Source organism: Oncorhynchus clarkii, chromosome 30 (assembly GCF_045791955.1).
Source record: "Oncorhynchus clarkii lewisi isolate Uvic-CL-2024 chromosome 30, UVic_Ocla_1.0, whole genome shotgun sequence".
Lineage (NCBI taxonomy): Eukaryota > Metazoa > Chordata > Actinopteri > Salmoniformes > Salmonidae > Oncorhynchus > Oncorhynchus clarkii.
This window is the reverse complement of record NC_092176.1, coordinates 16,369,266-16,384,172: the sequence shown is the minus strand read 5'-3', so window position 1 is coordinate 16,384,172 and position 14,907 is coordinate 16,369,266. Positions and strand designations below refer to the sequence as shown.

Here is a 14,907-nt window from a genome sequence, read left to right as displayed (position 1 = left end):
ATTTTATGAGGATTACAATGTCTCTGTATTGTATGTGCCTGCGCAAATCATGACAGAGGGTATTTATCTATTGTTTCTTCAAACTAAATATTAATTGACTATTTAAAATGAATTGTCTATGTTTTTACTGCATTGTATTTTCTTGTTGGTAAGTGTACTGACATCATAACCCCAACAACAAATGGGTTAGTAATGTCATTTTATTTTGAATCAAAAATGTAATTAGAAACACCATTGGAGGGACACCTCCTAGTTCTTCTGTAAACTAGATATTTTACAATTTTTCAAACAATTCATTACATGATAGATATATGATCAACATTACATAGTAATCAACTTCAATGATGCTGAATACTGTGCAGTAATCACATGTGTATAAAGAAACAAAGAAACAGAGTCAGGACTTGATATGTACAGATAACATAAACATGCTGAAACACACATTTTTCAACACAGTTTTAAACTATGGTCAGTGAGAAAACAACAGTATCCCCGGCTGCAGTGTAGTAGACCCTCGTCAGGGGTGAAGTCAAGGTCATCCCAGGTCCATTTGAACCTCACAGGATAACATAGGTGAAGAGAGCCATGATGGCAGCACTGATGAGCCCAGAGATGGGGACGGTTACAAACCAGGCGATGAAGATGTTCCTGAACAAACGCCAGTCAACACCCTTCCTGGAGCGCAGCCATCCAACAGCAACCACAGAGCCCACCTGAGTGAGCATAATAGAAACAACTTTACTCGACACTATGCACAGGTTCACACTTGTTTCTACCGGCTCACACTGGTCAATTAATGAATGACTTATTAACATGTCATGCGACTCCTCCATTATGTTGTTATAAAACACACATTTTCCAAAATATTTCTTAACAGTGATTTAGCACTATAGAGTTTCTTGTTGTTAAGCTAAGAAATTTGACAGACTCATCTATACATTTAAAGTTGAATTACCTTGCAGTGAGTTGTGCTGACAGGGAGACCAATATTGGAGGCCACTACCACTGTGAGCGCTGAGGACAGTTCAATGCTAAATCCACTGGAGGAAGCAAATAAGATCCACATTATACACTATACTGTGTAATACGATGCAAGAGTACAATGAATGACATTCATACTGAATAAACATTGGGAGTTTGAACAATGTGATATGTTGTTGTATTGGCCCACAGACTTATGTAAAACACAGATATTTAGTTTGAGTGCATGGCATACCTGGAGGGGGTGATTGGGGTGAGGTCCTTGCCCATGGTCTGGATCACTCTGCGTCCCCACACCCAGAGCCCAGCAGTGATGCCCACTCCTCCATACAACAGCAGCCAGATAGGTGTGGGAGCATTGGACACCACAGAGCCACTCTCAAACACCAGCCACAGAGCCACCAGAGGACCAATCGCATTACTGAGAGAGAATAACAGCCTATAATCAGCCTATGATAATTCACAGACAGTAATTATTTCTCCATATTCTCTATCCTAGCATACCTGACATCATTTCCTCCATGGGCGAAAGAGCCGAAACAAGCAGTGAGGATCTGGAGGAACCGGAAGAGATGTGTGACCTCTGGCCGGTCCACCTCCAGCTCATCCTCCTCTTGGAGTATGTCCTGGCCAGCCTCCAGTGTCAGCCCCACAGCCCCTGCCTCCTCCTTAGCCACTGTGCCACCATCTGCTACTGCCGAGCAGGAGCTATTGTAGCTGTCCAGCCGCAATCTCCTCCGCTGATCTGCTAGCTCTCCCTCCTTGTATCTGGGGTCCCCATGGATGCCATAGATGGCCAGGGTGTAAGAGGTGTAGCTGTTGTTCCGCCGTATGGGCCGCCCATCGTCGTCACCAATGCAGTCACCCACCTTGGCTAGGTGAAGCTTGTGCAGCAGGTCTTTGTAGAGCCCTGAATCCTTGTGTACAGTGTGAGCCTGACCACTGTGTGGGTCCGTGATGGTCATGGGGCCCATGCCATTAATACCTAAGAGGGATAACCAGCAACAATACATTCAGTTCAAACAATACAGATGAGTGTACAAATACTATAACACTTAATTTAGTAATGTAATAATATTATAATACTTTATCTATATAAAATGTATACATTTACAAATAATGTATTGTGCCCTAACTAAAATGGTCACTAGCCACTTGCAACAAAGTAGGGGGATCTCACCGCTGCTAGCACCTAAGTCTTTGGTGTCCATGTTGCTGTCCAGATCAGCCTCCTCCGAACCTCCAATCTTAAAGGCCGCCCTTTTCTCATAGGCTGGTGGTGTCTGGGGAACAGAGTCACAAGGTTGAATTGTGGAGGGATGCTCCTGTAGGGCAGGTTTGGAAGGGGTCTTCTCCATCAGTGGAGTCATACAGGGGCTGGAGGCAACTTTACCTGGTTGACAAACAGGCAGAAAGGGAGCACTCAGGATTATTTTCATATCAGTCAATTCCCTTTAAATCAACACAAGTTTGAAGTCCAGTATTTATTTTTTGCAAATTAAAGAAAAAGTACAGCAATGCCACTTACGCCTGATCTTCTTCTTGAGCCGTGGACAGACGAAGAACCACACGACCAGGCCTGTGACGAGGGCGCAGCCTAGCGATATGAGCAGTGTTACCCACCATGGCATTTTGTTGAACCCCAGCACTATGTACAGGACAATGGAACAAAGAACAGAATGCTCAGAGGACGCTTTCACTAAAGCATGTACCCTCCACATAATCCAAGGTCATCATACACAGCACCTGCCATGGGATTGTCAACATTTCCCACTGTATTTTATCACACTCATAGCAACAAAATTCTGCACAAAACATTAAATATATCTCAGTTTACATTCGTAGTTGGGTTAGATGCCTTTTCTAAAATTAGAAATTGTACATAATTCAGTAATTTGAATAATGTAGAAAGTGACCATTTCATTTAAGTTATGCCAGTGTCCAGTACACTATTGAGTATACTATTGCTTGTGCCTTCAAAGTCCATTTAGATAATCACTAGGATGGCACAAACCAAATGACCCCTCTTGCTGTCCTTTCTTGGTAGTTTCTATGCCCCTGCTTACTTCATGATCACATGAGATGGGAGACACGTGGTAGAATTTCTTGAGAAATTTTTAACTTCCAGCTAAGTTGTTTGTGTATGTCCTCAGAGATTAGCAGTATCAGACAGAGGACATGCTCTGCACAACAGATAATGGGAGTCAGACAGGCGCTGTGGCATAGTGATTATGTGATTTAGGGTCACTTTAAAATAGGCCAGTGCATTACTATGTACCAATCACTAGTAATTGTTTTTATGTTTTTGTTTCCTATGTATTAACATATGTTTATACTATATGGTTAGTAACACCATTTTCATCAAATACTTACCTGTTTAATCCGGTAGTGAATGAAATGTAACAGACTAATGTATAGCTAACTAGTAAATGTAATTAAGAGATGCTCTTTCAAAGTGTCTCAGTGGTATATGAAGCAAAAGAAGATGTCTAGCTCTGCCTATTTTAATGAAGACTTGACAGAAGTAAGAGAGAGGGAGCCAAACACCATTTACAGTAAGAGGAAGAGATGAACAATAAAAATATACAGGATGGAAAATGCTGTAATGTAGTGACATTGAATCTCCTACTGCCATAGATACAGCAAGAGGCTCCCAAGAGAACACTTCTTATCTTCTCAATCAGGGTTCTCCAACCCTGTTCCTGGAGAGCTACCCTCCTGTAGGTTTTCGCTCCAACCCCAGTTGTAACTAACCCGATTCAGCTTATCAACCAGCTAATTATAAGGTGCGCTAGATTAAGGTAGGAGTGAAAACCTACAGGACGGTAGCTCTCCAGGAACAGGGTAGGAAAGCCCTGCTCTCAATGATACTACATGCAATTGTGTGGTTCTGATTACGTGTCTGTTGGAGTGAGTGAGATTATCAGCATCAGCTGTGATACTGTGAGTGTCTGAGAAACAGAAAAAGTGGGCAAGTGTATGTGAAAAGAGTATGTGGGCAAGCATTAAAATGTTTATCCTGCTAAATGAGCAATACCATACAAAATAGCCTATATATTGCTGTCTATGTGTGCTGAATGTGTGTTGAATGTGTGCTGTGTGCAGGGGTTATGGTGTATATTAATCCTTGACATACACCGGCCTGCAGCCTTCAGTGAAGGGCCCAGGCCAGTTGACTTCTTGAAAAGTTCAGCCCTGCAAGTGAAACACAAAGGAGTGGAAATGTCCCATTTTAATATCCATATTTCTCTCAGTGGCTCATTCAACTTGAAAATAAAATTGTTTCCAAAACACAGTATAAGAAATGTCATTGCAGAGGTTCTGACAGCGGCATGCTTGCTTTTCTAAGAATCAGGTAGTTAAATATGCTGAATGACAAAACATAGGAGTGAAATATTTACAGATGTAATCAAAGCAGACTTCTTGGTGCCTCCAGTGACACTTTAATAAGGCATCAAGCGTGCTCCAGGGGTGTCAATGGTCCCTGCATTAGTGCTGTGAGAGAGCGTTTTGGGAGGATGAAGTAGGTGGTGTGTATGTGTGCATTGTGCCATAGTGTGTATTGTACTCACAGGGGGCTCCAGTGAACATGATGGAGAACAGGTTGATGGCCATGGTGATAGCATAGAAGACAGGGAGAGCTCTTAGGCCGTTGGGAACAGGGTCCTCCTGAGGAAGACAGGATGGGTAAGGTCTGGCTTGGAGTACATAGCTAAGGATCTCTTCTTAAATATCATTGTTATTTCATATATTCCTCAGACACTCCCCATGTTGTGTTGAAAAAGTAATTTCATCCTTCTACATTCACTCCCCAAGGGAAAGTTGAAACACTATAAACAATAGTGAATTACAGGTTTATCTTACCTTATTCAGGATGAATTTACGAACAAAATAGAAGAGAATTGCTGACATGATGCCTGACAGCAGAGGTGAGAGGAACCAAGATGCCACTACAGAGAGAAAATAGGGATATTTTAAAAGAGAATCCTTTCAATGCATATTTCAACGAGTCTCTGACCAACACTATTCGTCAACACTTTCCTTAACACAGACATATATAATGCATTATGATACAGATATAACACATTGTAAGACTTGTCATAAGCACCCTTTTAATAGTATTGTCATCTCACAATTATAATTTCTGAGCAAGTCCCTATTGCAGAATATCTCCACAGTCATTTAAATACCAATGCGTAGTAGCTCCATCCATTTGACCCCGTGATGACCTTTGGCTACCATGGAGAAACCAAGTGTCGCACCCACAATACAGTGGGTTCCAGATATAGGGAGCTTCAAAAATGAAGCGGTCAGTTGCCACACAGCAGAACCTGTAGAACACAAGGATGAACAAAATCCTAATTTGATGCCCTTTTCAAAAGGATATCAACAAATGCCATTGAGACCTTTCAAATCAACATAGCATGCAAGGAGTTTCGGAACTCCTAACAGTGACCATCATATAAGCACTCACCAAACATGGCACTGATGGAGCCTGCCATCAGCACGTGTTCAGAGCCATTGTACATGTTCACATCGATGATGCCCTTGCGGATGGTCTCGCTGACTTTGGCCCCTAACAGCATGGAGCCCACGGTCTCAAAGATAGTGGCCAGGATGCAGGCCTGCCGTAAGGTGACCACGCCAGAGCCCACCGCCGTGCCAAATGAGTTGGCCACATCATTGGCCCCCACAGAGAAGGCCAGGATGAAGGCAATGACAAAGCCCAGGATCAGTAGCCACAGGTAGCCTGACATATCGCTTGAATAGGCCGTGGTAGCTAAAGTGGTGGCTGCTGCGAGAGATGCTCTAGTGGAAGACTCCATTGCAAAAAACTTGTGTGTTTGAATCTCGAAACTAAATTCTAAATATTAGGATAGTTTCAAAATTACTTAACAATGCTTTCCGATATGATTAATAAATAACAAGGTATATTGCTTCTTTGAGATTCAATAAATAAATGTTTAAGGTATCCAGCCTCAAATCAAAGAATATAGCTATTTTCTTACTCCTTTCCGAGCTCTGTTCAATAAGCGGCTGATGGGAAGGGTAAAACAATATTTGTTATCTAAGTACACAAAGCTGGTATGAGAGTTTTCTTAGACACTGCGATGATATGCAAAGGACATCCATTGTGTGGTAGCCTCAGCAGGTGGTTGATGATATACAATGTTCTGCAAAAAAAACGACCAAAAAGATGAATCCACCACACCGAATCAGAAGATATAAAGCATTGTTTCATTTCAGCATTGAACACTAATTACATACTTGAAGTGACATAAACATATTAGACCAAGAGTTAACAGACAGGACCAAAACAGTCACTATGGATCAACAATGTTACAGCATGTCTGCTGACAGATCAAAGTCAATATGGATACAACTTGGGTGGGGTCAAATTAATGACCATTGTATATGTGGAAAAAAAAGCAGACAGAACTCCTGTTTTGGAATTTTTGGCATTTGATAGTAATCCATTCTCTCCACCATGCTCACTGGCGCAGTCTCTGTCAAGCTGACCTATTGACTTTAACATTAGTGAACTGTCTGGGCTTCTTTTACAGTAGCCTTTCATTTGTGAACTAAGAGCACATCCAAGAATGGTGGGTTAACCATGGTGTGAATCATTACCCTAAGGAGTCTATGTTTTGTACTGTAATTTGAGAGATGGTACTTTAGAAATCATGTATGATGGCTCAAAATTAAATTAAATCGCTGAAAGAATACAGTATAAAAGTAGTCTTTCTGTAGGCCTTCACAAGTTGTCAGTGATCATATACTAACATAAAAGTAACATACTTATACAATAAATGAGCACAAAAGTAGATTTCAAGCACTTCAAGAGCAGTGTTATTTGATTTAGTGAGGCCTTATCCATGAATGCTACATACAGTTATTATAGACTAACACAGTAAAAGTGGTCTTATGCAATAGGCCGACTAGGCAACCAGAAAGTTCTGTATCTTGCATAAGCTGCAATGAATAACTGACTGGTTAGGCTGCTTCACGTGTGCTTCATACTAAAACCAGTTATGAAATTAAAACAAGTGGAACATAAAACCATCATAGAGTAGTAGCCTTTTAATTGTCCAATTCTGAAAACCATAAGAGGAACAAGTTGCTTAAAACTCACCAATAATGTCGTTAAAAAAGTGTCTCTCCGAAGGCTGGCGCGCCACTGTTCCTGTTACAATAAGTAGTTGACATTGAAAAGACTGTGTGTCTAGAAAGCAAGCATCTGCAGTATCCTGTCACTTGTCCACTTGTAGGCTAAACAGTCATCGGAGGAGAGGTCTATATGAAGTGGCGCTGCCAATGTTGTTATATGTTAAATTGCTTGTTGGCTTATATTTGTTCGGCAATGGGTGGAGAGTAGCCTAACGGCTCATGCGCACGCACGTTCAGTTCTAATCATAAGACCGTCGCCGCCAGAGGCAAAGCTTAATAGCCTGTTTACAGGAAACATTAATTGCAGCTCCTTTAGCAAAAGGCACACCTTGTTCAGATAACTAGACAATTTTCTTCAAGGCGTTGTGTATCATCTAAATTAGGCCTCTTACTTTATTGTTTGATAATCAAATCAGAGTTTCGAATTATGTTCTACATCGTTTTTAGTGACGTTGCTCTCATGACCACTACAAATCATGGGATGCAGAAAGTAAATATCATGGCTCATCTTCCAGTGTATGCGCATGTGTTTATGAATAGTGCTGCAAAATCAACCAATTTCAATGCATGTTGCTTTCTACAACAACAAAAAACACTTTTATTTTACAGGCTAGGCTATACTCCTGGAGTTAATTCATCCAAATGAGCGTGTCTATAGTGGTGTAAAGTACTTCAGTAAAAATAATTTAAAGTACTACTTAAGTCGTTTTTATAGGTATCTGTCTGTACTTTACTATTTCTATTTTTGACAATTTCTACTTTTACTTCACTACATTCCTAAAGAAAAGAATGTACTTTTGAATCCATACATTTTCCCTGACACCCAAAAGTGCTCGTTACATTTTGACTGCTTAGCAGGACAGGAACATTGTCCAATTCACACAGTTATCAAGAGAACATTCCTGGTCATCCTTACTGCCTCTGATCTGGTGGACTCAGTAAACACACATGCTTGTTTGTAAATTATGTCTGAGTGTTGGAGTGTGTCCTGACTATCCATAAATAAATAAAAAAAACAGTGCCCTCTGGTTTGATAAATATAAGGATAAAAATATTGTTTTTTATTTATTTGAGCAATTATCTTTACTTTGCATAGTTAAGTATATTTTAAACCAAATACTTTTAGACTTTTACTCAAGTAGTATTTTACTGGGTGACTTTCACTTTTACTTGAGTCATTTTCTATTAAGAGATCTTTACTTTAGTATGTGAATTGAAGTATGGAGGTATTTTTTTTCTAACAAAGATAACAGGTTGAATATGTGTCCAAAACAACTCAAATATGTCCTATATCTCCTAGATATAGGACAGACACTTCAAAGCCTTATTCCTTATTTATAATTTGAATGTCTTTTTTGCCATTTATGAATGTGTTATTCAATGTGTTTCTATGGGCTATAGTATGGCTTAGACTTTTGGAGGTTAACGAAGGATTTTAAGCCTTGAGACATGGATTGTGTATGTGCCATTCAGATGGTTAAATGGGCAAGGCAAAATATTTAAGTGCCTTTGAATGGGATATGGTAGAAGGTGCCAGGCGCACCGGTTTGTGTCAAGAAATACAATGTTGCTGGGTTTTGCTCGTTCAACATTTTCCCGTGTGTATCAAGAATGGTCCACCACACAAAGGACATCCAGCCAACTTGACACAACTGTACGAAGCATTGGCCAGCATCCCTGTGGAACGCTTTTGACACCTTGTAGAGTCCATGCCCCAATGTATTGAGTCTTTTCTGAGGGCAATATTAGGAAGGTGTTCCTAATGTTTGGTATACTCAGTGTAGTGTCTCTGCACATCAGCACTATGCGGTCACTTTAAAAGTCTAGGGGTTAGGTCAACCTCCAATTAACTATTAATCACATTTTCTGTGAAATTCACATAGGAAATCTGCAGGCCCATGTCAGTCAGCAGAATTTGCCCACGTTTGAATTGCAACATTGCCCTCAAAACTGCTGATGGCTTCCCTTTAAACATCACTAATTATTTGGTACTCTGTAGTGTAAAAGCTGTGGTAGTTGAAGTGCATGTGATCTAAACCTTTTAGTCAGCATTTATGTGGTCCGCTTGCCCCTTGGATGGAACTTTTTGTGCCAGGAAGACAGAGCTGATGATTCTCTAACTGAAGTCTTGATAACCGTGTAATGTTTCTATTGATACTGCACATACAGTACAGTGCCTTCGTAAAGTATTCAGACCCCTAACTTTTTCCACATTTTGTTAGGTTAGAGCCTTTTTTTTCTCTCTCAATTTCCATACAATACCCCATAATAGAGCGTTGGACTAGCAACCGAAAGGTTCCAGATCGAATCCCCAAGCTGACAAGGTAAAAATCTGTCGTTCTGCCCCTGAATAAGGCAGTTAACCCACTGTTCCTAGGCCGTCATTGAAAATAAGAATTTGATCTTAACTGACTTGCCTAGTTAAATAAAGGTAAAATAAAAATAACAAAGCCAAAACTGGTTATACATTTTTGCTAATTTATAAAAAATGTATGGAAATATCACATTTACATAACTATTCAGACCATTTACTTAGTACTTTGTTGAAGCACCATAGACAGAGATTACAGCCTCAAGTCTTCTTGGGTATGACGCTACAAGCCTGGCACACCTGTATTTGGGGAGCTTCTCCCATTCTTCTCTACAGAACCTCTCAAGCTCTGTCAGGTTGAATGGGGAGCATTGCTGCACAATTATTTCAGTTCTCTCCAAAGATGTTCGATTAGGTTCAAGTCTGAGCTCTGGCTGGGTCACTCAAGGACATTCAGAGACTTGTCCCGAAGCCACTCTTGCGTTGTCTTGGCTGTGTGCTTAGGGTCATTGTCCTGTTGGAGGGTGATCCTTCGTCCCTGTCTGAGGTCCTGAGCGCTCTGGAGTGGGTTTTCATCAATGATCTCTCTGTACTTTTATATGTATACATAAACATTCATACATATACACATATATACATACATACTTTTTTTAGAATATACCTTTATTATTCCCCGCAAACCCAACCACCCCTCCCCCAATTGGAGTAAACTAATAAACAATAACACTTAGGCTTCTACCTTCAGTTTATACATATTATACACATTTTACAGACACAATCTATTTTACAATAATGATATTTAGTTTGTTTTTAGTCCTTCCTCTATTTCTGATGTCCATCCAGTTTGATTTGTATTTGTAACTGTGCTATTTCACAGAATGTCTGAACCTAAATACATTTTACAGACCCCGTATGTTTTACATCGGTTATCTTGTTATTAGTCCCACCCATCAGCTCAATTCAACCCCTCCCATCTATCTCTTAACACCATTCATTTTGGATTTCTATTTGCCATGTATTTTTCAACTGTGCTGTGATGCTTCACAAAAGTACTGAACCTTTCTATTCTCATAGCTTCTACAGATTGTAAATTAAAGATAAACATTTTTGCTAAAATAATTATTATATTATTGATTGATTGACTATGACCTTTCAAATCACCCAGTATTGCTATCTGCAGCGTTAGTTCTAGGCAAATGTTGCAATTATTCAGCCATTCCTGGACCTGTGACCAAAAACGAGCTACATATTGGACAGTACCAAAATAAATGATCTAATGACTCTGCCTCGTCACAGCAAAATCTGCAGACCTGGGAAGATTGTATCCCCCATATATATAACATTCCATTGGTTGCAAGAATTTTGTGTAATAATTTAAATTTAAAAAATGTGAAGTTTTGAATCGGCGTTGTTAAGCTTCTCAATTCATAAACCATGTGCCATGGAATGGGTACATCGAAAATCTCTATTTTGCAGTTTATATGGCACAGCTGTCAATTTTTTGGTCCTTAAATTAAATTGCTATATGTTTTTATTTATCACAATTTTTTTTAACCATTTATGGTCTTTAATGCAGGGCCGACAGACAAGTTCCTTACTTTTCCCCCCTTCTACTTGCCTCTTCCATTTTTGTGGTAATGCTGCAAATAGTTGGTTGTAATTTTGGATAGAGCAGACATTTCCATATGTCTGTGTTAGCTGCATGTGTGACATAACTCCACCAGTCCTATTTATGATATAATTTACAAAAATTATACTTTTTTTTTTTATTATCGAAAAATACGTTTTTTTTTTAAATCAACTAGTATATTTGAGTTTAACCACAATATTTGTTGTATTATTTGTTCTATATTTTCAGGTGGATTAAACTGAAATTGCAACCCATCTTTCTAAAGAAGGTTTAAAAAAAATAACAATATTTTGGAGATGATTTCATTTTCAAACACCCGAAAGTGAGCAGTTGTAATCTGAATAAAGGGAAAAAGGCCATTCTTGAACATGGGGTGAGACATTCCTACCTATTTACTGGAGAACCTTTTCGGATTTAAGTATAACTTTTGTATGACTGATGCCTTTAGTGAGAGGTCTAATGCATTAATATTTAATCATTTCTGCCCTCCGAATTCATATTCGTTATATAGATATGCCTGTTTAATTTTGTCTGGCTTGCTGTTCCAAATAAAATGTAATATGTCTTGTTCATATAATATTAAACTAGGTGTAGGGGAAACCATAAGCAAATAGGTCAACTGTGATATGACTAAAGAGTTAATAAGGATCCGCCCCTTTTTTAAATTTTCGCCTAAAATCACATACCCAAATCTTTGCCTAAAATCACATACCCAAATCTAACTGCCTGTAGCTCAGGCCCTGAAGCAAGGACATGCATATTCTTGGTACCATTTGAAAGGAAACACTTTGAAGTTTGTGGAAATGTGAAAGGAATGTTGGCGAGTATAACACAATAGATCTGGTGAAAGATAATACAAAGAAAAATTCAACCGTTCTTTTGTCTTTTTTTGTACCATCATCTTTGTTTTGCAAGAGAAATTACATAATGTATTATTCCAGCCCAGGTGCAATTTAGATTTTGACCACGAGATGGCAGCAGTGTATGTGCAAAGTTTTAGACTGATCCATTGAACCATTCCATTTCTGTTAAAAAATTTGTGTCAAGACTGCCCAAATGTGCCTAATTTATAACTTTTTAATTAATAACTTTTCATGTTCAAAATTGTGCGCACTCCTCAAACAATAGCATGTTATTATTTCACTGTAATAGCTACTGTAAATTGTACAGTGCAGTTAGATTAACAATAATTTAAGCTTTCTGACAATATCAGATATGTCTATGTCCTGGGAAATGTTCCTGTTACTTACAACTCATGCTAATCGCATTACCCTATGTTAGCTCAACTGTCATGTGGAAGGGACATCGATCCCAAAGAAGTTGATTTTTCCACAAATAGGCAGCTATTTTCCTTTCCATGGTAGCAAGATCTATTTTTGCCAACTTTCTATAAAAATCTATTGGAGTGAGATAATTTCTATCTTTCAGGATTTGTATCCCGAGAATGGTACCCCGTCAGACCATTTTATTGGTAAACTACACAGTAATGTAAAAGTTGAATTTTTTAGTGATCCAATACGAAATATAGTACACTTGTCATAATTTGGTTTTAATCCAGAGAGGTCAGCAAAAGTATCTAGATCCTCTATGAGGCTGTGGGGGAATTCTAATTGTGGTTTTAAAAGAAAACATGAATCATCAGTGTACAATGACACCTCTATTTTAAAACCACGTATTTATAATCCCTAATCTAATTTTAACAGCTAACATTTCGATGGCAATAATTAATAGATATGCCGATAGTGGACAACCTTGTTTTACTCCTCTTGACAGTTTAATTCTTTCTGAGGTGTTGCCATTATTTACTATTTTACACCTAGGGTTACTATACATATATTTAACCCATTTTCTAAGAGATTCTCCAAAATTGAAATATTCTAGGCATATATATTTTTATATATAAACTCCAGTCATACTTTATCAAAATACTTTTCAGAATCATCAAGGCCTGGTGTCCCTGATATTTCATAGTATTCTCTTGTTTCTAGTACATGTCTTAATATTATCTCCAATGTATCATCCATGTAAAAAACCTGTCTGATTAGGATCAATAATAACAATACCTTTTTAATTCTATGCGCCAAGCATTTAGATAGATTTTTTGCATCACAACACTGTAGTGTAAGAGGCCCCCAATTTTTTTAATGGACTGGATCTTTATACATGCCTCTTGGATCCTGTTTCAGTAATATTGAAATCAGACCTTCTTGTTGTGTGTCCGATAATCTATCATTTATATAGGAGTGGTTAAAACATGCTAATAATGGTCCTATGAGTTTATAAAAAAAAGCTTGGTATACTTCCCGACCTTAAAGGCTTTAATTGCATCAAGAAGTTCCTCCTCTGTAATTTGGCCTGCACATGAGTCTTTCTGTATAGATGTTAATTTTACATCATTAATTGGGAAAAAATCCATACAATTAGCTTGGGTTAGTGGAGATGGAGGAGACTGAAATGAAAACAAGTTCTTTACTTCCTCTTTCAAAATATAATTCAGTGAATCATGCATGACTCCATCATTTGTAACAAGTTTCAATACATTTTTTTTGGTAGCATTTCTATGTTGAAGATTGAAAAATAATTTGGTGCATATTCCATCCAGTTCACTTTATTTTTTATAATATATTACACTGGATCTTTCTTGAATAAGTTATTCCATTTCTTTTTGGGCCACTCAAGGACATTCAGAGACTTGCCCCCGAAGCCACTCCTGCGTTGTCTTGGCTGTGTGCTTCGGTTCATTGTCCTGTTGGAAGGTGAACCTTCATCCCAGTCTGAGGTCCTGAGCACTCTGGAGTGGGTTTTCATCAATGATCTCTCTGTACTTTTGCACCCCCATGCTTCACCGTAAGGATGGTGCCAGGTTTCCTCCAGACGTGAAGCTTGGCATTCAGGCCAGCATTCAGGCCTCTGACATGCACTGTCAACTGTGGGACCTTATATATTTGGAAAGGCGTGTGCCTTAATACATTTTAGAATAAGGCTGTAACATAACAAAATGTGGAAAAAGTCAAGGGGTCTGAATACTTTCTGAAGGCACAGTAAATGTTCAATTAAAGTGATAAACAAATTGTGAATACACTGACAACATGGGGTCAGTGTGCACTTACTAGTTTTGCTTCCTCCACTGTCCAACTGCCCCATACTGGGCTAAAACCAGTGATCCTCTGCTTAGCAACACACGTAACTACCATCCTTGACAACATTCCAACGGTTATATCTAATGTAATTTGATTTGATAGCTCCATCCCCAACATTTCAAGCTTGCTGTGGAGTGAGCTTACGATACCATCTTATTAACTCAGTTACAGAGACAAGAGTGTGAACAAGTGTGTGACAGTTTTGGGAAGCTTGGACATCTTTTGTGTGATGTTTTTACCCCCTTTTTTTACCCCCTTTTACACAAAGAATAATCAAACACGGGAGATTACAGTGGGAAGATAGAAGAGATTACATTTGTAAAAGCAAGTCATACTTTTTAGTGTCGCGTCTACTCCCGCTCCCCCACTCCGGCGCTCGCAGGTCTACTCACCACCGGTCCAGCAACCCATCATTACGTACACCTGGCAACCATCATTACGCACACCTGCGCCTCATCATCAAGCACACCTGGACTTCCTCACTTTCCTGATTACTTCCCCTTTATCTAACACTTCGTTATATCACCCATCAGGCAGGATCATCCCCGTGTTCATGTTCAGATGCTACTCTTGTGCTTGTATTCTTGCCATGTTCATTCATATTAAACTCACCGACTGCACCTGCTTCCTGACTCCCTGTGTCTTTGTTACAGAATACAGCCTCACAAAATGGAAGC

General features: G+C 39.1%; 1 protein-coding gene across 1 annotated transcript; it reads right to left on the bottom strand.

Annotated features, from left to right (window-relative positions):
- Nucleotides 1–182: 182 nt before the first annotated feature.
- Nucleotides 183–7,396, bottom strand: LOC139389977 (solute carrier family 20 member 1a). The gene is made up of 11 exons (XM_071137040.1): nt 7,115–7,396; nt 5,456–6,155; nt 5,172–5,312; nt 4,846–4,931; nt 4,554–4,650; nt 2,510–2,629; nt 2,162–2,374; nt 1,486–1,966; nt 1,217–1,402; nt 956–1,040; nt 183–713 (listed from the first exon to the last, which is right to left on the bottom strand). Exons 2-11 carry the CDS (start codon nt 5,805–5,807, stop codon nt 558–560), a joined length of 1,917 nt encoding a protein of 638 aa, XP_070993141.1. The 5' UTR covers nt 5,808–6,155; nt 7,115–7,396; the 3' UTR covers nt 183–557.
- Between the last annotated feature and the right edge of the window lie 7,511 nt (nt 7,397–14,907).

Bases quoted from the DNA above. Each gene is read 5' to 3' on its own strand.
- LOC139389977 (XM_071137040.1), bottom strand. From the start codon at position 5,807: ATGGAGTCTTCCACTAGAGCATCTCTCGCAGCAGCCACCACTTTAGCT. The intron at 1,967-2,161 runs GTGAGATCCCCC...TATCCCTCTTAG, and splicing joins AGACTTAGGTGCTAGCAGCG to GTATTAATGGCATGGGCCCC. The intron at 1,041-1,216 runs GTATGCCATGCA...TGCTTCCTCCAG, and splicing joins ACCCCAATCACCCCCTCCAG to TGGATTTAGCATTGAACTGT.